This window comes from Schistocerca gregaria, chromosome 1 (genome assembly GCF_023897955.1).
Source record: "Schistocerca gregaria isolate iqSchGreg1 chromosome 1, iqSchGreg1.2, whole genome shotgun sequence".
In the NCBI taxonomy this organism is placed as follows: Eukaryota; Metazoa; Arthropoda; class Insecta; order Orthoptera; family Acrididae; genus Schistocerca; species Schistocerca gregaria.
Window position 1 is genome coordinate 376,439,169 of NC_064920.1, and position 22,114 is coordinate 376,461,282.

A 22,114-nucleotide genomic window follows, 5' to 3' on the forward strand; every position below is an offset into this window, starting at 1 on the left:
CCCTCTCCCACACCTCCAAATTCTTCAAAGTAAATCTGCACATGACCTCAACTGCCAAAGCTTCATCTGCAAATGTATGCCGCCCCCCCCCCCCCCCCATATTGCATTGTTAGACAGACACTGACCTCAGCAACAATAGTTTAAGCTGCTAACGTAACAAAGTGCTGTATTTTTGGTTAATGAATTTGGGGGAAAAAAATCGTCTTTTAACCTGGTAAATAGTAATCATTGTAAAGAACTCACTGATTTCTACATTATTGTGTGTGTGTGTGTGAGAGAGAGAGAGAGGAGACAGAGAGAGACAGAGAGAGAGAGAGAGAGAGAGAGAGAGAGAGAGAGAGAGAGAGCAAATTCTCTTGGTAATGTTAAAAGAGACAAGAGTAATTGAATGTTTCTGTTTGTAAGCATCAAATCAGTCTGCAAAAGTCTCTTGAGTCTGACACTACGTGTGAGGAACATTCAACATGTTTAAACTCACAGTAATATTCTATATCAGCATATACAATTATTTTCAAAATTATCATTTATTTTCTGATAAATTAGGTAGGATTTTTGCCATTCCCCTGTTTAAGACAGTGGCTAATCTTTCAAGTGTTGTACTATCCAACTGCAGTTTTTCTTTCAATTTAGCACCCATATTTTCAGCTTCTGAATAACCGGCATCAGCACAGTAGCGGATGCAGACCTGAAAAACCATAACATATAAGTTGACTTTTATGAACTTACAAAGCATCAGAAATGGAATAATGTTTAAAGAAATTACTCACAACTGCTTTTTCACTATTGTTGACTGCAATGCAAGCATCCAGAAGTTGGTTTAAAACTGTAACTTCTGGCAGGCCAACAATTTTGTGATGTTCCTTGTCAAGCTTGTCCAATACTGCAAATGCCTTTTCAATCTCTTGACCATTCAGCAACAGAATAATGATGTTTCCAAGATTTTGCCCAGTCCAACTGTTTAGAAGTACACAACATACATGCCTTTTGACAAGAACATTAAAATACTTTCAACCTAAGTATTTCATTATAATCTGTATGTTACCTGAGTGCAGATTTAACATCAACTTTTTCTTGAAATTTGTTAAAAATTTCCCAAGCTACATCAGCAAACTGTAGAGCAGTTGGTGAATCCACTGGTGGTAAATTTCTGGCCATTGACTCTAAAAGATTGGATATCAATTTTTCCCTATCAGTGTGATCAAAAGTGACCATATCTGACCACACTCTTGGAAGATGATCAACCTGGCCACTTAAGTCAATGGCTTTAATCACCTCCTGTACATGCATAAAAAACGAAAAGACATTTAGATAATATTTAAAAAAGTACAAAATACAAGGAAGATAACTTCTTTTAAATTAACTTATTTAAAGAACAATAACTTGGTGTCCCTTCTCCCAGTTTACCAAAGTGCATAATCCAACTACCTAGCAACCAGTTACTTGCAATTTTGGAAAGAACCTTCATCTTATTCATTCAGATCTTCATTACCTAAAATACAGCTTAGGTTGCCAGCTGATATGGGTAGAATAATTACTACATGTTATCTTAACGGCCCAAAAGAGTTGTGATCAACCAGTTAATGTCACTAATTGCAGCTTCATGCCCTCATCTTTGCACAAAAACAGAAACTGTGTCACAATAGTGAAATTGTACAATGCAATAGAATGACACTTTATTTCATATCTGACAATCTCTTGAATCTCCAAGCTCAGTCATGAATGTCAATGTGCCTTCCTAACCACTAGATTAACTATCCCATTCATTTGCTTTTTTGGCTGAGAAGAGGCTCCTAGTTATTGCTTGAAGATTGAAATTTTATACAGTGCAAGTATTATTTCACATCTGAAAATATTATTTTTGTACCAGAAAATAATTCCTTAGAACTAAAGACAAGCAACAACTATCCACTATTGCAGTATGAATAAGCTTATTGTTAGCCACAATGTGAAATAAGTCAGTCAGATCCAAATATGGCACAACTATGAGACAGAAAATGTATAGTAAAACAACCTTTAAAAAACTTGCAAGACACAGAAACAATATAAAATACATGTAGTGACTGTGATACCACACTAATTTTTTTTTTGCCAAGATTTTAACAACTGAGATTCAAGATATGTGGAGATAATTAAAAGCACATGTCTACTCAATCAAACCCAGATTTTTTTTCTTCTGGACATTATGATATCAGTGTTTTTTGCAACCATAAAACACCAAATGGGTTATTATTATTATTATTATTATTATTACTATCATCATATTTCGTAGTTGACACTTTTCAATAACTGTTATTCAGAAGAAATCACTGTTCAATAGCAGTAGTTGTGGATAGCTATAGATATAAATATTTGCCTAAATATGCTGTATTAATCATTTTCAAAACAGTAGATTAAACAACCAGATCTAACACTGTCATTTAGCAAAATACACTGGCTTGAATCTTGACACAAAACAACAAAGATTAATTTACCTCCATAACACTTGGTTCTGGAATGTATATATGTGGAATTAGTTTATTGTAATATTCCATAAGGACATCTAGAGGCTCACTTACGCACAGGAGAGCAAAAAAATGCCGACTGGAAGAAAATAAGAACACTGTAAGACAATACAGCATAAAATCTGAAGACTTACAAAAGACTTATTTCTTAACAGATTATACATTGTACACCTGACCATTGGTAATATTTTAATAATGGTACTTACTAGTAGATTGACTCTTTATACGAGTCTCCAATCAAATCATAATTATTTCCTCTGTGCAGAAATTTATCCAACCTGTATGCCAGTTCTTTATCCTGAAGATGATTTCTGCAAACATCCATTGCAGTAACAAAGAAAAATGTGTCTTTGGGATGTGTAACTTTATATTCTTTATTTTCTATGTAGTTCATTATGTCTAAAAGAATGGAGCTCACAGGACCTCCTGAAAAGTTTGAAAAGAGAGAACTCAATGAGTTACACAACACTTCAGAGTGATATCAATGTACATATATATAAATATATGTGCACTTACTTTCCTTGCAGAATATCATAAGTAAATAATAATAAGATGCTAAACTTGGTTCAATGTTTATCCTTCTGAACTCTGATAGTATTTGCAGAGCATATGTCTTACTGAGTTTCTGGGAACTCATACTACTAATAACCTCCAGAACGGCATTTAATGTACCAACATTTGGCACAAGTTCCTGCTTTGACATTGCCGTCAGCAACTCCTGAAAATTAATGGTGAATTAATGTCTGAATGAAATAAACGTTTTTGCCTTTACTATGAAATGTATGTATTTTAGACAAAATTTAGAGACCTACACAAACCTAGCAGAAAATTCCTAGTTATTAAACAATAAGAAACAGGTACTAAATTTTTCCTGCTTAATTTTCAATATTGTGAAGCTAAATTGGTTTACTTTTTGAAACGCATTTCTTACAAAACACGAAGAAAATGATTACAACTATGCACATACATTTACTTGCTTCTGTCTGCAATAGTTATAATAACTACAAAGCTACAGCGGCCAATGCTACATCTGATTAAATCTTAGGGGGGAAAAAAGAAACATTAGAAAGGCGCAATAATGTCATAACACATAACTTAAAAATACTATTAAAGATTTTACACATTATTTTGATGTAAAGTCACTGAAAGCCATTTTTATTCCATTTGCTGCAATCATTCTAACAGAAGCACAGTTCAGGTGTATTATTTCGTACGATAAGTGCAGATTATCAAAAATATTTGGTGCACTACAAACTCATTGCCATTGGTTTCTTTATTTAACTTGACAAAATACACTATTGTTTTTCATGTACATAATTAATTAAACAGTGCAGATTAATTCAACTACCTGTCACTGCCACTAGTGACAATTATGATTCTTGAGCACTAGCATACATGCACCATAAACATGCACTTAAGCCTATGGAGCAAAATCTATCAAAAGATGAACCTATTAAAAAGCTGGTACAGGGCCCAGCAGTTTCTGGCAGCCCACATACACTATCACTAAACAAATATGAGATGTTAACATGGATTTCAGAAACTTACTTCAATCAGCTTCCATCGCAATTCATTACTTTCTCGGAGAAAATTAGATACGCGGATGAGAGAATTGTATGCTTCAACTGTAAGTGGCATGCCTTTCTGAAGCATTTCTTGATACAATTGCCAAGCCCTCTCTACCTGATAAAATCGAGTCATTCCCTGGATAAGAGCACAGTATGCAGAGGCATCTGGCGATTTCAAAGAGGTGAAGATTTTTTCAGCAAGGCCATTATCTCTGAAATGAAAAAGATATTGTGATACAATGATTATGTTTATTTATACAATGCATGAGCAATTTAGTTATCTTTTAACTTGAATTGTGCTTCAGTATTCTTACTTCCAAGTTTTTCTTAATCTTGCGTAACCTCGGGGACCTTGTCGAAACCAGTGTTCCTCAATCAGATCTTCTGCGTGAGCTTCTTCACAGTTAAAATAGCAGATTAACTCCAGAAAAGCTTGTTTTATACTGGCAGGAACATCTAGAACAAAAAAAAATAAAAATAAAACAGTCAAATGAAACATTACCTTGAAGGTGGCTGTGAAGTCAGAGCCAGATAAAATCTGCACGAGATATACTCAGCTGTTTTCGCTTTCTCATTATTTTCTGAACAGGTTTGTAGCTATCTTTCTGTGTTACACTTGGTGCAGTACATAATTGATTGTTTACCTGGAGCTGCAGTATATTTAACTGTGACATTTTGAACGAGCTTCAAATGGCTGATATAGAACTTGTGTTTGCATTACGAGGAATTTCTTTATAGACTATTCATAATATTAACAAGAAGAAGAAACTAGTCTCCATTCAGTACTTGAAGAGTGTAACGAGACATCCTCCTCTAGCATTAATATCCTCAACAGTAGTTGTCGATACAAGTATTATTTTTCAAATTTTGGAAACATAAATATTATCTCAGTTGCTTTTCTGAAAACTTTCATATAATTTTATACACAGTGTGTTATATTTCTGGCTAAACTTTATTAAAAGAAATTATTTTATACAATATTTTAGTTTCAATGTTGTAATCGTTAAGTACTAGTCCTGAAAGTACAGTTATAATTATTTTTTAAAGGCAGGCTTAAAACTTCTATTATTAATTACGCAATCCTGTACTGTTTACTGTGTTTATTTCTGGATTCATTTATGAAGTAATAATTGAAATTAATAATGTAACAGAAACAAGTAGGAATTCATTTGTTACGAAAAATTGTAAACCCTTTGGAATATTGTTATTTCCACAGAGTGTGGGAGTTGTAAGCATGCCTCTGATGTGACTAGATGTATTTTTGTGCGACCAATGTAATTTCAGCTTTGTTAATGTGAGAAATCAAAAGGCTGTATGATACACTAAAATATGAGAAAATATATTTGTGTAAAAACAAAAATTCTGCAACAACAATCTTCAGATTTATTAGTTCAATCCAACTACGAGACCCTAAAATGTGAGATTTTTGTATAATAGCTTCAAAACTCAGACCCCTACCCAAGAAGAACTGGAGCCATCTCAACATGACAAGCTCAGTAAACTAGAAAGTTTATTTTAAACTTTGCTCCTCTCAAATCTTCATAAAAGACATTGTGTAATGTGGACTATAGATGGAAGTAGGAAGGAGGGGGTAGATTACAAAAGTAAACACTACAAATGGCAGCAGGGTTCTCTTGAATGGTAACAGTGAGATGGTGTGGATGGAATATCTCACAGCTTGCATGGGAAGACTAAATATGAATTTAATAACTACTTGCATGCCTATGCACAAGGCAGGAATAAAGTTAACAAAACAGCGATGTGAGAAATGTCTAACATTTCTGATTCAGCGGAATGAAATACAAATGTTTTTCGATAAGGCATAGCTGAAAGATGTGAGATCATGATCTAGGGATGAAAAGTCACCTTCCATATGCCTGACCTGAAGATGAGCTCGAAAAGGTTAAAAAACTAGTACATAAAAATATAGTAGTATTTCACTAGCAATTGGTCACAGCTCTCTGTACTTGTATTTAATGATAATCAATGTACAAAATTTGATTGGAATTATAGTGAGACAAGCAACAGATCAGGTAACAAGGAGGAGGTAAGACAAAGTTTTAATGGGGCCAAGCTTAGTCCCTTTCCCTCGTACACTGAAGTAATTATTATGTTTTGCATGGAATAACATGATGTTCATGGACTCCTCAAAATCAGTGATACATGGTCCCCATAGGACATTGTCTCTGAAAATGGAAATAGGTCAGACAGGAAATGTGACGTTCAGCAGGTGTATCCACCAGATGTTTTTGACACTGCAGAGTTACATGCAGTTTTTTTTATATGAAACAAACCATTTAATATACGCAAGAATATACTGAATGTTACAAAGTTAATATGTAAATAGCTAAATAAACACACCCATTAATTCCTTTTGTTAAATTTTATTCAAATACAGACATGAGATTTGCACTGATGATCGACCAATGAGAGAAGCATTTTAGAGAAGTGGCCTGCAAAGCTCGACTCATTATGACATGTAATGGCTAATGAAGTAATTGTACATGTGGATGAAACTTTAATAGCTAGCTAAAAGTGTTACACACAGTGAGTTGGTACACATGGTTCTAAATGCTCTGGAAAAGGATGGTATGAATGATCTAAGCTTGAGTTTTTAGAAAGAGCTCTACAATTTTTGATTCATATAATCAGTGAAAGGTGGATACAGCCTAACATGAGGAAATTAAAAACAAGAAAGATTTTGCTCTTCCTACTAATGGGAAACAGACAAAAGCAATGCTGGTGTAGTTTGTACATGTTAAAAAAATTATTTTACAGTTATTTAGTGCTACATGTTTTGGAAAATTATTGAAAATAAATGAGTTGTGGGCATGGTCTAAGGAGTGTGAAGATGCTTTCAAAAGATTAAAGAAGGAAGTGTTCAACAGTAAGGTTTCACATTGCCCAAATTTTGACTTACCATTTTGTTTGTCAGCTAGTGCCTGTAAGTATGGCTCAGCAACTGAAATTGTAATTAATGTGGAAGTTGATCACATGTCTATTGCTTTGGCAAGTAGGTCCTTAGCCACACATTAAAACAACACATTAAAACAATTACAGTCTTTCAGAATTAGAAGCTTTAACCATGGTATGATATTTTCAGAAGTTTGAGTATTACTTGTTGGGCTACAAAACCATAGTTTAAGCAAGTAATGAAGCATGTTTAAAGGATGGCACGACAAGTATAAATGAGGAAGTAAAAACTATTAATATGTGCCCGTGTAACATCTGTATCTAATTGCAACAGAAATATGGGTACAGGATGATTTAAGTTTTTTAGTAATGAGTTTTGACTTGAAGTAAGGAATGATCTACATATTCATCAAATTTTACTCCATCATAAAATACGTAGGTTGGAACTTGGTGGCAACACTGCTATGGAGACATTTTGCAATGGAATCTACTATTGTCACTGATAGAACACGTTGTTGACATACCTACCTTACCACCGAGCAAATGGGCTCACCCGTCCCATGTCACCAGCATGTGCACAATCAAGGGAAACACAGTCACTTGTGAGTGAGAGGTCTACCGTAACGGTGTCACTATGTTCTCGAAACAGGAACAATGGAGTTGGATGAAGATTGAATGTGCCAGAGGTCGTACAGAATGACAGTGTCATCAAGGTCTTCAGGAGGCATGCAGGGAATCGGCATTGCCGTACAGAACAGTGTTGGGTAAAAGCCTTCAACGAAGGTCGCCAAACTATGGCAGACATGCATCGGGCAGGTCATCCTAGTGTCTCTGACGAAGAAGTGCATGCTATTGTCACGTTAGTGGACAGTGATCGATGCCATACGATTCGTGAGCTTGTCCACGAAACCGGATTAGTGCATACGACAGTGCTTCGCATCCTAAAGGAATGCCTGGGCACCTGTGAAATTGAATCACGATGGGTACCACATTACTTGAAGGAAATGCAGAAATGGATGCATTATGACGCTGCTCAGACACACTTGGAGCGCTATGAGCATGAAGAAGAGGCTTTCTTATGCCATGTTGTAACACTGGATGAGACATGGGCCACATTGTATGAGCCAAAACTGAAACACCAATCCAACGAATGGCGTCATTATGGGTTGCTGCGAAAGTCGACAGTATGTCAGAGCCCCAGAATAGTGAAAGTTGCGGTAATTCTCATTTACGACTGAGATGATGTTATTCTAACGCATTACATTCCTCCACAGCAGACCGTCAACGCACAGTATTACTATTCATTTTTGGAGCATCACCTGCGACCAGCTTAGCGAAAGAAGTGGCGACACTTTCTGTGCAACCCACTCATCATTTTGCATGACAATGCTTGGGCGCATACAGTGCAAGTTGTGGCTGCTCTGTTCAGTCGACTGGACTGGGAAGTACTGTACCATCCACCATACTCCCCGGACGTAAGACCTTGTGACTTTGATTTGATTCTGAAGATGAAGGAACCACTTCATGGCATTCGCTTCAGAACTGTTTCACAGGGGGAATACATGGGGCGCATTTCAGTGAACAGAGATGGAGATTCTGACGGGGGGAAGCGAGATGCATTCCAATCAGCAATCCCACCAATGGGTGGTGATCGGGAGGGAGATGTCGCGCACTTGCAAAGAAGACAGAGTACACGGGATGGTAAGGGAATCTGCAAACTGCGATTGTGCAAGAAACCAGGACTTGGCTTTGTAGAGCGGGAATCTCCGTTTCTGTGAGGGGACTAGGAACAGGACTAGTGCGAAAGGCACCAAAATCCAGACACACCCTGCAATGGTGAACAGGATCAAGTATTTTCAAAATGGAAGGAGCTGCTGAGCCATAAACCTGACTTCCATAATCTAGTCTGGACAAGACGAGCACAGTAAAGATGGAGAAGAGTAGCATGGTCTGCAACCCAAGATGTATGGGCCAGGAGGAGGAGAGCACTAGGTTTCTGCAAGCACGTAGTCCTCAGGGGTGACGAATATGGGGCAGCCATGTCAGCTTTTCATTTCTACAAAAAGCCCAAGAAATGGGACTGTGCTGCAACATCTAGGAGTTGGTCCCTAAAAAGCTCTAGATAAGGGTGTTCTATGAATTGATGAAAAAAAATGCAAAACCTGTGTTTTGGAGGGAGAAAACTGGAAGCCACAGGAGACAGCCCATGCAGAGGTTCAGCAGGTGGTGGCTTGGAGCCAGCACTCAGCAGACGCAACTGAGTGGGAGCTGCACCAGATGCAAAAATTGTCGACATACAATGCAGGGGTAACCTGAGGGCCAACAGAGGTTATAAGCCCATTAATGGCTATGAGGAAGAGTGTGACACTTAATACAAAACCCTGTGGGATACCATTCTCCTGAATCTGTGGTGTGAAGTGCCAACTGAACCTAGAAAAGCTGGTGGGATAAAAATGCGAAAAAAAAAGTTCTGAAGGGAACCACGAGCTCCCCTGTTATGGAAGGTAACTAAAATGCGATGACACCAAGCCATGTCAAAAGCATTATGTAGGTCAAAGAAGACTGACAATGTGCCGACAGTTAGTAAAAGCCTGTCAGATTGCAGTTTCCAATCTGAGTAAATGGTGAGTTGGAGATCGTCCTTCCCTGAAGCCACACTGATAAAGCCCTGAGATTCGAGTACCCAACATAATAGGAAACTGACCATCCTCTAAGCAGTTTACAAAGTACATTCATCAGGCTAATTGGGCGGTAGCTCTTGAAAGACGTTGGGTTCTTCCCAGGCTTAAGGACAGGGATAATTATACTGTCTCAGCATTGTGAGGGGAAGGCACCCACGAGCCAAATGTGGAAGGGAAGATTTGTGTAAACCAACACAGTAGGTGACTGCCAATAAAATGTTGGGTCTATTACATTTGTTACTGTCAGTTACTACCGTATTTACTCGAATCTAAGCCGCACTCTTTTTACGGTTTTTGCAATCCAAAACACTGCCGGCGGCTTAGAATCGAGTGCAAAGTAAGCGGAAGTTCTGAAAAATGTTGGTAGGAGCCGCCACAACTAACTTCTGCCATCGAATATATGTAGCGCTACAACAGGCATGTTTTGCAGGCACAAAGATTAATACTGGTGCCAAAACCTCTTCGTCAGTAAATAATTTTTCTTTAAACAGGTGGAAAACGAGCTTTTTTCTCCGCCCCTAGTTTCGACCACTGCATTTTCATACATTATCCAATGAAGTAAATACAAATTTCATATTGTTCATCTTCTAGCAGCATTTCAATGTACTACGAAAATCCGACTGGTAAGACTGGGATGTTTGTCAATATGGGACACTCTACGTCCTGAATTTTTTTCCTGCCTGTGAGAAGAGATGGTTGCTACTAGGAACTTTTATGAATTGTGAATCACATGCAGTATTCTCTTCACCATAAGAATAATATGAATATAAACATTTTGCCATGTATTCTTTCGTGTTTGCTGCTGTCTCATTTAAATCCTGTCTGCCTAGTGCCTAATAAACTACGAAACTAGAGCGAGACAACAGCAAATGCGGAAGAATACACATATCATGTGATGTTTATATTCGTATTATTCTTATGCCTAATAGAGATACCGTCAGAAATGAAGCACAGCAATTGGCTAGATTTTTAAATCTAAGATGACTCTAACTTCTGTGTACTAAAGAGGCGCCTGCAAAGATTTTCAGACGGAGAAAAATGTTCGCTAAACTCTTGTTCAGAACATCTTCCATCATACGCAGTCTATTATTTGGTTCTTGTCGATCATTATCAAAGAAAGCAGAAGTGTAAGTAACAACAAATAGCAGCCTCTTGCATTGTTTCGCTAATGAGACGATTCCTCTCTCTTTTAAAAAAAACCGGCGGTAGCGCGCACAAGAGCAAGCCATGCCGCGAGAGGTGACAGGCCGTAAACACTCATTATCAGAATGCGACAAACAATGCATGACACAGTACTGTAATGCATTTTCAGAGTAGAATGATGTAAACACCTATAACAAAGAGAACGGCACTTATCAGATCAAAGAAAAATAAGCAATCAATTCAGACCAGACGAAGTACGTGAAAAAGGAAGGGTACCCGTATAAATACGGACATAGCGCCTGACGCATAGCAATGGCTACCTGGTAAAGCTTAGCTGCTAAACCTACGACTCGAACCAAACTACTGTAGCTGTATCGTCATTCATTCGACCTAAATTGTGTCTCGTATTATAATGGACCAACTTTGTTTCGATTTGAAGGAGCGGCCTAAAACTTTTATCTCCCCTTGAATTTCGAGTCTCAAATTTCAGGTGCAACTTAGACTGAGTCCGTGGATAAACCACGAAAATCTGCTGCATTACTCCACACACAAACAGACTTGGCATGCAGGCACATCGGTGAGACTAGATCCAATGGGCAGGGCCTATACAGTAGTGGGAAATGATGGGTTTTAGATTGGCCGGCTCGATCCTTTAGAGATACAGAAATGGCCTGTGGTTTATGCCCATCATGGAAGCCCACTGAGGCCATTGTGATCAATCCATGCAACAGATGACTTGCATGAATACTCTGAAAATCAATACTAATGAGGATAGGTAGCAACTCACCTTAAAGATGGTCACTGACCTGCAGACAGGCACATAGAAAAGACAATTACATTCTCACATTGGCCTTTGTCAGAAAATGAGAGCGCGCGCACATTCACACAATCATTCAGACACAACTCTTGCACACATGACAGCTGTCTCCGGCCACTGCATCAACAGTCTCCAAGAATCACATCCAAACAAACCATTTCTCACACCTCCCTGCTTATCATCAACAGCTACCAGGCTAGCAGCAAGAAGTGGAGGCAGCACTGACTGCAAGCTGAGGGGAATGGTAGAAAGAGAAGAAGCAGTAAGAATCAGGGACTAGATAAGTGGCTCACATACTCAGCTGCACCCAGCCAGCTATGATGCATGACATCTCAGTAAACAAATCATTCCCTCTAATGAGACAAAAACGAGATTTTTCCAGTGTTTTTTGTTTTTTCAAATTTCCCTGATATTCCCCTGATACATTTGAAATTTCCTGATTTCCTGAACTTGTGGCAACCTTGGTATCAATTGTGGAAGAGAGTATTTCGAAGGAGACCATGCATAATAAGCAAAAGATACGTGTAGAAAAATTTTGCGGCCAAGGTCCCGGAATTTTCTGAACAAACCTTGTACATATGGTGTCCCTCAAAGTTTAGCACTTGCCTCATACCTGTTATTTGACCTACATAACTGTTTTACTATATGCTGGAAGACTATTTAAAAATGGTGATTTTTACTGATGATACTAGTATAACAACAGAGGGACCAAACACATTCATACCGACATAGCAGTAGAAAGTGCAACATGCTTATAACTGATTCAACACAAACACCTTAACCCCTATCTAACTCACATTACGCAACTACAAACAAATAAAAATGACTTGCAGCTATAAGTAGGAGGGAGAAATTAACGCACACTACATGTGTGAAATTACAAGACACTCAGATGGATAAAAAACTGAGATAGCACCACCATATGACAAACTTAACCAAAATTCTTAGCTCTGTCAGTTTTTACTTACATATCCCTCTCATTCTGTAGACCTGCAGACAGAATTGCTGGCATACTTTTACACAATATTGTTCTGTGACCTAAACTTTTAAGCAATGTCGAACATAAGAAAGTACTTATTCTATGTAAGGATACTATTTGCAGAACCCTCTTCAGAGACCTAGTGATTATTACACTAAAATGCTAACACATATACTGCCTAACAGTATTTGCAGTAAATAGTAGAGAATTCAGGATGTACACTGCAATTCACAACAACAATCTTAGAAGTAAAAACTATCTCCATGTTGTCTATGCACCAGAGTATAGGGATCAGATAGGAATTTTGTGTTCTGGGGCAACTGTCTAACTGGTTGCCATCAAATATATGTTATCAGATAGTGTAGGCTAATCCATTCAGTTGATATCTACCTCCTGGAGGAAAGTGTTCATGTGGTGGGCACAGTATCCTCACCCATTATTGTCTTGAGAGATGAACCCATCAATGAAACGTTGACTGTAGGGCTGCCCAATACCACACAGCTCTTAAAATACTCTCAACAGTGATAAGAAGTGTCCTACATCTGTATATGATGCTAGCCCAAAACACTGACTCATCTCCATGTATATTTGAGACATTTACTGGCACCTGGCCTCTGTACATTCTTAAAGAACAATTATCGGGCATCAGACAAATCCTCCACTCATTGGTGAAGGGAATCCAATGTCGCTGATACAGGTTCCACTTTCTTTGCTCACCAGTTTTTTCCCTGCTGTTTGTAATGTGTGCTTAGAAACAACACTGATCATGTGGAGATGACATACTGTCTGGTTTGATACAGCACTCCGGGTTGCCTCTCAAAAGCAGCAGTGTGGCACTCTGTTGCATTTTTCTGTTAGCTGGTATTATACCGCAACAAGATAGGTCTTCAGTGTTCTGCCTTTCACTATAGCTGCTGGTAATTCTTCCTGTCATAAACTGCCACTGTGTGCACAATCTACACTTGAAATGGCCCTTCAAAGCAGGTTTGGGGACTGAACAGTGTGCTCAAGCTGTGTAATCCTCCTCAAACTTGGAGACCAAGTATGTCTTATCGAATTGCACAGAGAATGGATGTTTACTTCTACCTCCATTAGACAGTTTGCTGTGTGTCGTGATTTTCTGTGGTCAAAATACTATTGTTTCTGAACGAAAAATAAAACTATGCAAATCATGAATGTGGTGTGAAACTCTTTATTTGAGCAGTTTATATTTAGGAGCAATATATTTAGAATACGTCTACATGGATACCCTGCACATAACACTTAAGTGCATGGCAGAGGATTCATCGTATCACCTTTACGACAATTCTCTATTATTCTACTCTAGAACAGTGCACAGAAAAAATGAACACCTATACCCTTCTGTGTAAGCTCTGATTTCCCTTATTTTATCATTATGATTGTTACTCTGTATGTAGGTTGGCACTAATAAAATATTTTCGCATTCGGAGGAGAAAGTTGGTGACTGAAATTTTGTGAGAAGATTCCACCACAACGAAAAACACATTTGTTTTAATGGTGTCCATCCCAAATCCTGTATCATCTCCATGACACTCTCTCCCCTATTTTGCGATAATACAAAACGTGCTGCTCTTCTTGGAACTTTCTCAATGTAATACATTAATCCCATCTGGTAAGGATCCCAAATCGAGAAGCAGTACTCAAAAAGAGGACAGACAAGCATAGGGTAGGCAGTCTCTTTAGTAGATCAATTATATTTTCTAAGTATTCTGCCAATAAAATGCAGTCTTTGGTTTGCCTTCGCCACAACATTTTCTATGTGTTCTTTCCAATTTAAATTGTTCGTAATTGTAATTACTAGGCATTTAGTTGAATTTATGACCTTTAAATTAGACTGATTTATCATGTAACCAAAGTTTAGCATATTCCTTTTAGATCTCATGTGAATGACCTCACACTTTTCATTATTTTGGATCAATTGCCAATTTTCGTACCATACAGATATTTTTTCTAAATCATTTTGCAATTTGTTTTGACCTTCTAATGACTTTACTATACAATAAACGACAGCATCACCAGCAAACAACAATGGCTGCTCCGATTGTCTCCTAAATCATTTATATAGATAAGGAACAGCAGAGGGCCTATAACGCTGCCTTGGAAAACACCAGAAATCGCTTTTGTTTCACTCTATAACTTTCCATCAATTACCATGAACTTTGACATCTGTGACAGGAAATCACAAATACAGTCACATAACTGAGATGATGTTCCATAAGCACACAATCTGACTACAAGGCACTTGTGTGGTACTGTGTGAAAAAGCTTTCTGGAAACCTAGAAATACAGAATCAATTTGAAATTCCTTGTCAATAGCACTCAACACTTCGTGTGATTAAAGAGCTAGATGTTTTCCATAAGAATGATGTTTTCTAAATTTGTGTTTGACAGTGTGACAATAGACCATTTGCTTCAAGGTAATTCATAATGTTCAAATACAATACATGTTCCAAAATCCTGCTTCATATCAATGTTAATGATATGGGCCTTTAATTTTGTGGGTTACTCCCACTACCTTTCTTAAGTATTGGTGTGACCTGTGCAACTTTCCAGTCTTTGGGTAAGAATCTTTTGTCAAGTGGGCAGTAGTATAAGATTGTTGAGTATGGAGCTACTGCATCAGCATACTCTGAAAGGAAACTAATTGGTATACAGTCTGGACCAGAAGACTTGCTTTTATTAGGTGATTTAAGTTGCTTCTAAAACTCCAAGGATATCTACCTCTAAGTTACTCAGGTTGGCAGCTGTTCTTGGTTCGAGTTCTGGAAATATTTACTTCGTCTTCTTCAGTGAAGGAATTTCGAAAGGCTGTGTTTAGTGGCTCTGATTTCACAGCACTGTCGTCAACAGTATTTCCACTGCTGTCGCGCAGAGAAGGCATTGACTGTCTTGCTGCTAGCATACTTTAAATACGATCAGAATCTTTTTGGATTTTCTGCCAGGTTTTGAGATAAAGTTCGTTGTTGCAACTATTATAAGCAACTCACATTAATGTTTGCACTAAATTTTGGGCTTCCGTAAAAGATTGTCAATCGTGGAAATTTTGCATTCATTTGAATTTGGCACGCTTTTCCATTGTTTCTGCAACAGCGTTCTGACCCGTTTTGTGTACCAAGGGGGATCAGCTCCGTCGTTCATTAATTTATTTGGTATAAATCACTCAATTGCTGTCGATACTATTTCTTTTAATTCAGTATACATCTGGGCTACTCTTACATTGTTAATTTGGAAGGAGTGGAGATTGTCTGTAAGGAAGACTTCAAGATAATTTTTATCTGCTTTTTTGAATAGGTATATTTTTCGTTTATTTTTGGAGGATTTTGGGGTTACAATACTTAATCTTGCAATGACAACCCTGTGTTCACTAATGCCTGTATCTGTTTTGATGTTTGTTATTAGCTCAGGATTATTTATTGCTAATAGGTCACGTGTGTTTTCACAACCGTTTACTATTCACATGGACTCATTAGCTAACTGCTCAAAATAATTTTCAGAGAATGTGTTTAGCACAATTTTGGATGATGTTTTATGCATACCTCCAGGTATAAACATGTATTTTTTATGCTTAACACTTCTTGAGTCACAATGTAGATTCCTAAACAACCTTGAACATTTCAACTGTCATTTCACTGTAACATTTTCTTCTACCCAGCTCCCCCCCCCCCCCCCCCCCCCCCCCCCCATCTATGATCATTCACATTGCAAATCATTTTGCAGAAATTTGAAATTTGTGGCTTTGACAGTAGGCTACTATGAAAGACACATTCACATTTTTTTAAGTAATAAAAAGCACAGGCTCATGTTAGATAGCCCAAGCTGTTCCCATAATGGATTATCTAGTGGGGGATAGAACACTGCTAATTTTCAACAGGGTTTGTTAATGTATTCACTCCTGTGGATATAGGTAAATAATTCTTTTTGCAGGTGGTGTAAGTATCACAATTAACCCCAGAAGTGACACACAAACAGATGGAATAATAAATAAAGTGTTCACAAAAATTATAGGTCGTTTTTCTGAAAATGGTGGATCACTTAACCTCGAAAAAAATAATTCATTCATTTCTGTGCAGCACAGGATATAACATCACCAACAACAACAAAGCAAAGTGTAAAGGAAATATGCAAAATGGAATGTTCAGAATACCAGGTTGTACACACACACTGATAAGAGCTTCAATTGGAAATAATGTATTATAGGGGTACTTAAAGCATAAGTTCAGCAAAATTTCCTCTGAGAGTGACTCCTGGCTTCGGTTACCAAACAGTATTTTGCATATGCTTATTCATTAAAGTCAAATGGAATAAAATTGTAAGGTAGTTCCACACTCAGGCAAAAAGTACTTATCACACAGAAATATGATGTAAAGACACTGTCAGGTGTATATAATCAAGAACCATGCAAGCTGAACAATTAGTTATACTAAAGCAACACATTATGTTTATTGCATCAGAAGGAAAATTCATGGTACCAAACTATAAAACAACAAGAAGACAATAATGGCTGGTCAGTTTTATCTTTGGGAGATGAATGAGAAGAAGAACCTTTAAGGATGTTCACTGAATTAAGATATCCATTACCAAAATAAAGAAGCTACTACAAACTGGATCAATAATTGACTACAATTAAAGCACAGAAGGAGAAAAGAATGCAGTCACAAAAATATTTGACCATGTTCCTTGTGAATTACACACAGCAACGGACACTGTTGAAAACAAAAAGTTTTTTTGCTTTATAACTCCCCCTTATCTAATGAATTTTTGGAGAGAATTTAAAAGTAGATTAAGGAGAACACAGAAGTCAATTATGTGATCAAATTTTTATCCAAAAAATGTATAATATTTTGAAACCAACTGATTTGTCCTATATCACAGCACGTTACCATATGGGACTTGCATACAACTAAACAAAGCTACACATAACACAATCCAGAAAAGTAGATATCGTGACTTTTGAAACATTTACTTCTATGGCATAACAATGCACTGCTCTACAACATTTTTAAACTTTTTCTCATTATGTGTCAAAGAGCACAGTCATATACACAGAGAAACAATCTCTTTACTTGCCAATATTACATAAATTCTAAACTAAATCCATTTCTTCCTTAAAATACGCACAAAACAATATTATCCTTGTAGCTAGACCAGAAAACTGGGTAAAATATTATTTCCCTATCAATGACACATCTTATGCTCTGCTGCCTCACCTTTCCCTGCATTCTCAAGAAGCTGATAAACTGTTATTGCATCCGAAACACGACAGTCTTCAATAAGTGTCTTTAAGATATGTGTGTCCACATTACTCTCCTCTGTATACACTTCCAGTGGAAAATAATCCTGAAACAATAGGTGAGAAAATTAAACATGAGGATACACAATTTAAATATTTTTTCTTCACATAATCAAGAGGAAATATCTTTCCACAGACAACAACACCACAAATCAGATATATCATCTCAAAATTTACATCACATAAAATGAAAGTAAGTTCCACAACTGAATTAAAAACAATACGTTTTCAATACAAAAGCATCAGCAATGTAATGCTTGCAGATTTTTTAGAGGGTAAAAATATGGAATAAGGGAACTGAGCCCAAGCCATTAAGCTTATTGCAAGGCTGCATCTTAATAATTATATGCTGTAAATTACTTAATAGTGCATACAAACTGAATTCATCGGCGTTATGGGAGTGACATCAGCCTGTAACCATTGACATTCAAATACACAATCTAATAGTAACTATTAATGCTATTTGCCATTTTCCTTTACATCTTTTTCGTAAGCTAACCTGAGGAACATCTACGATTATAAAATTGTACGAGCACTGATTTGGATACATTACTACGCCCTGATTAAAATTACTTGATAGTTGACACTTCAAGGGCTGGAGCTGGTTTGCTCCAACCAGAGCACTCAACATCATGCCCGAACTGTTCACTGTTGCCAAACTTCCACCACACACAAACACACACACACACACACACACACACACACACACACACACACACACACACACACACACACACAAAGGGATGTTAATGATGTACACGTGTTTCATACACAGCGCTAACCAGACGCTACTGGAGCATTCCTCGCTAGACATGATTCAGTATAACACGTACAGTTACTACAATCACAGAGATTGATTTACATTGGAAAAGTTTCACATGACATTACGTGAAGCCAAATTTATGAAGCTTGTAATTCATTATTGCCACTAGAATATCGGATTAATAAAAGTAGCAGCATTACATATCATAGTGTTATGGGGTAGTGATTAGCACATTAGCCAGTCTTGTTGAAGATTGTAGGTTCGAAACTTGTGGAACACAGTGATTTTTTTATTTTTAAATCTAATGAAAAACTTTCATTATTATTTTCATTCAAATGAACTGACTTAAATGTAATTTTTTTCCTAGCATCCTTTTTTATTTGGAACCTGCCAGTATCATCTATAATCCACAAGTACCAGCCAAGACTGCTAATCAGTTGGTAAAGAGGTAGTTTGTGTAGGCATTGTGAGGATAGTTTCAGGTAACCAATGAATGAAAGCAAGAAATTACAGTTTGCTTTTTAGCAACAAAACTGAAATTTTTCTGTTTTGAATTTGCTTGTAGAGATTAAGTTCAATCATTGTGAACAAAGCAATTGTGATTTTAGCTCTGCTACAGATTGTTGACTTCCGTTTCCTCGGATACGTTGCATATCACGAGGTTTTGGTTAAATCAGGAGATGGGTTAAAATGAAGGGCTACAAAACAAGTTGCCTGCCACAGTTCAGTCATACGGCACTTAAAATCAGCTGTCGACAGATCATCTCGCATCTCTGTCATATCTCATGGGGGGGGGGGGGGGGGGGGCGCCTCCAATGTTGCTCCGTATTACACATTAAGCATTTGTGAAGTCATCCGCCAAGTTGGTGTGTCACCTATAATTGAGCAGTAGCTAACAGCCAATGCGGCAACACTATAGCAGCAAGTGACAGATGTCAACTATCACATAATTTTAATCACACTGTAACCACCACATGTTGTGTCACTTGCAGAGAAATAATGATTTACTTAAAACATTGTTGATACCTTTATTGGTGGATCAGCCACTCGATGCTGAAAGAATTCTGGATGTTGAGACCTAACCCATTTTGCTGCTTTGCGACCAGATTCCTTAGCCAATGCAAATGTTCTTTTCCCAACATTAGACATTGGTATAAAATATGGATCATCATGATATTTATAATGTGGTGCTGTCACATCTTGCTGTACAGTATTTGCCAAAGCCTGAAAAAAATAGTAATAATTTATATCTGAAAGTGTAACACTCTTGAAATTATTAAATCAAGTACCCATATGTAATAAACAGCACACTGAATGATTTAATGCTTTTTACTGTTTTATAATATTTATACAAAAATACCTCTTCATAGAGATGTGTAAATGATTCACAACAGAAGTTTTCATTTTTTTTATTAAAACAAACATTTTAACTGCAAATTAAATTATATGGAGCTAATGACTTGGTAGGAAAAAGGAACACAATATTATCCTATGTTTGCAAATAATGTCCTTCAATGACTCATATATAGTTCTCCACAGATTCCTATACAAAGAAGAATGTTTAGAGACATGGAAGAAATAAAAAAACACCAACACAGAGAAGCAAAGATATGTAGCAATTATAAAAGTGCTATACACATAGATTATATAAATATGTTTTTAAGAGGATAGAACAGGTGGTTGGTCGTGGGCATGCTGAAGGAACCACGCTGGTATTGGCATGAAACAATTTATGGAAACCACAGAAAAATTAAATCAAGATGGCGAGCCATCCATCCTCTCGAATTTTAGGTCATTGTCTTAACAACTGCACTGCCTACTGTATAATGTTATTTGGTCATACCCTATTTGCATCCGATAATTTATTTTATAAAACATAGTTTATCACTACTCACATTGTGAACACTCGCAAATGACTCCTGGATGATGAACATGCAACTATGCCCCTTGCACTCCTTTCATTTCTTGAGAAAATTGACTCTAAGGCCTGAAAGCATTGCTTGTATGGAACTCAGCCCTTTTCTTGCACAATATCCTGTAAACCATGGATGAAGGGCAACAGGCAGGTTCCATATTCCTCGATTTCCAGGAATTGTATGATACAGTGCCCCAGTACAGACTGTCAAAGAAGGTAAGACCGTACGGAATAGGTTCCCAGTTACGTGAGTGGTACAGACTTCTTAAGTGATAGAAACTGGCATATAGTCTTCAACGATGATTGTTCATCAGACAAGGATATTGTCAGGTGTGCCCCAGGAAGTGTGATACGACCGTTCTTATTTTCCTTTACACATAAATGATCTAACACACAGGGTGAGCAGCAATCTGTGACTGTTTGCTAATAATGCTGTGGTGTCCAGGAAGCTGTCATCACTGAATGACTGTAATAGGATACGAGATGACTTAGAGAAAATTTCCAGTTGGTGCAAGGAATGGCAGCTTGCTCTAAATACAGAAAAATGTAAATTAACGCATATGAGCGGGAAAAAACAACAGTATGCTGCTTGACACAGTCGCACTGATTAAATATCTAGGCATAGTATTGCAAATCAATATAAAATCGAACGAGCACATATGGATGGTAATAGGAAAAGTGAATATTCAACTTCAGTTTATTGGGAGAATTTTAAGAAAGGAGACTGCATACAGAACACTAGTGCAACCTATTCTTGAATACTGCTGAAGTGTCTGGAATCACTATCAGGTTGGATTGAAGAAAGACATCAAAACTATTCTCAGGCGGGCTGCCAATTTGTTACTGGTGTTTTCGATCAACACGTGAGTATTGCAGAGATACGTTGGAAACTCAAATGAGAATCCCTGGAGGCACGATGCCATTCTTTTCGCAAAACACTGTTGCGAAAATTTAGTGAACTCAAATTTGAGTTGACTGCATAATGATTCTACTGCCATTAATTTAAACTTCACATAATGACTGTAAAAATACGAGTCGATAAATTAGGACTCATACAGAGGTATACAGACAGTCATTTTTTCTCTCATTCTATTTGTGATTGGAAGATGAAAGAAAATGACTAGTACGGGGAGAGAGGAGATTAGTGTTTTAAGATCCTGTTGACATCAAAATCATTATAGATGGAGCACAAGGTCAGATTAAGGGAGGATGGGCAAAGGAACCATCCCAGCATTTGCCTGAAGCAATTTAGGAAAATCACGGAAAAACTAAATCAGGCTGGCTGGACACAGGTTCGACCCATCATCCTCCCAAATGCAAGTGCAGTGTGCTAACCACTGTCCCATCTCACTTGGTAAATGACTAGCAGTGGTACAAGGTACTGCAGAATATATAATGTAGATGTAGGTACAGAACATGCAACTATCCGCCACCTATATCTTCATATCCTTGCTTCAGTCGATCTGAAAAACTGAGTAGCAGTTCTCCATGATGAGTATAATCTTGAGCTCCGGAGAGTGACA

At 37.4% G+C, this 22,114-nt stretch overlaps 1 protein-coding gene across 4 annotated transcripts in view; it reads right to left on the reverse strand.

Annotated features, from left to right (window-relative positions):
* Positions 1–505: 505 nt before the first annotated feature.
* Positions 506–22,114, reverse strand: part of LOC126347560 (protein PTCD3 homolog, mitochondrial) — a 36,502-nt gene continuing 14,893 nt past the window's right edge. For 3 of the 4 annotated variants that reach the window (XM_050002283.1, XM_050002286.1, XM_050002285.1), the window contains 10 exons: positions 19,703–19,900; positions 17,831–17,960; positions 4,384–4,525; positions 4,050–4,281; positions 3,018–3,219; positions 2,708–2,927; positions 2,472–2,580; positions 1,043–1,275; positions 768–954; positions 506–685 (listed from right to left, as the gene is read on the reverse strand). In XM_050002283.1, coding sequence (XP_049858240.1) covers positions 521–685; positions 768–954; positions 1,043–1,275; positions 2,472–2,580; positions 2,708–2,927; positions 3,018–3,219; positions 4,050–4,281; positions 4,384–4,525; positions 17,831–17,960; positions 19,703–19,900 — 1,818 coding nt within the window. In that variant the 3' untranslated portion in view covers positions 506–520. Of the gene's footprint in view, positions 686–767; positions 955–1,042; positions 1,276–2,471; positions 2,581–2,707; positions 2,928–3,017; positions 3,220–4,049; positions 4,282–4,383; positions 4,526–17,830; positions 17,961–19,702; positions 19,901–20,571; positions 21,117–22,114 lie in introns of those variants that run through there. The other variant, XM_050002284.1, reaches the window with a different exon arrangement.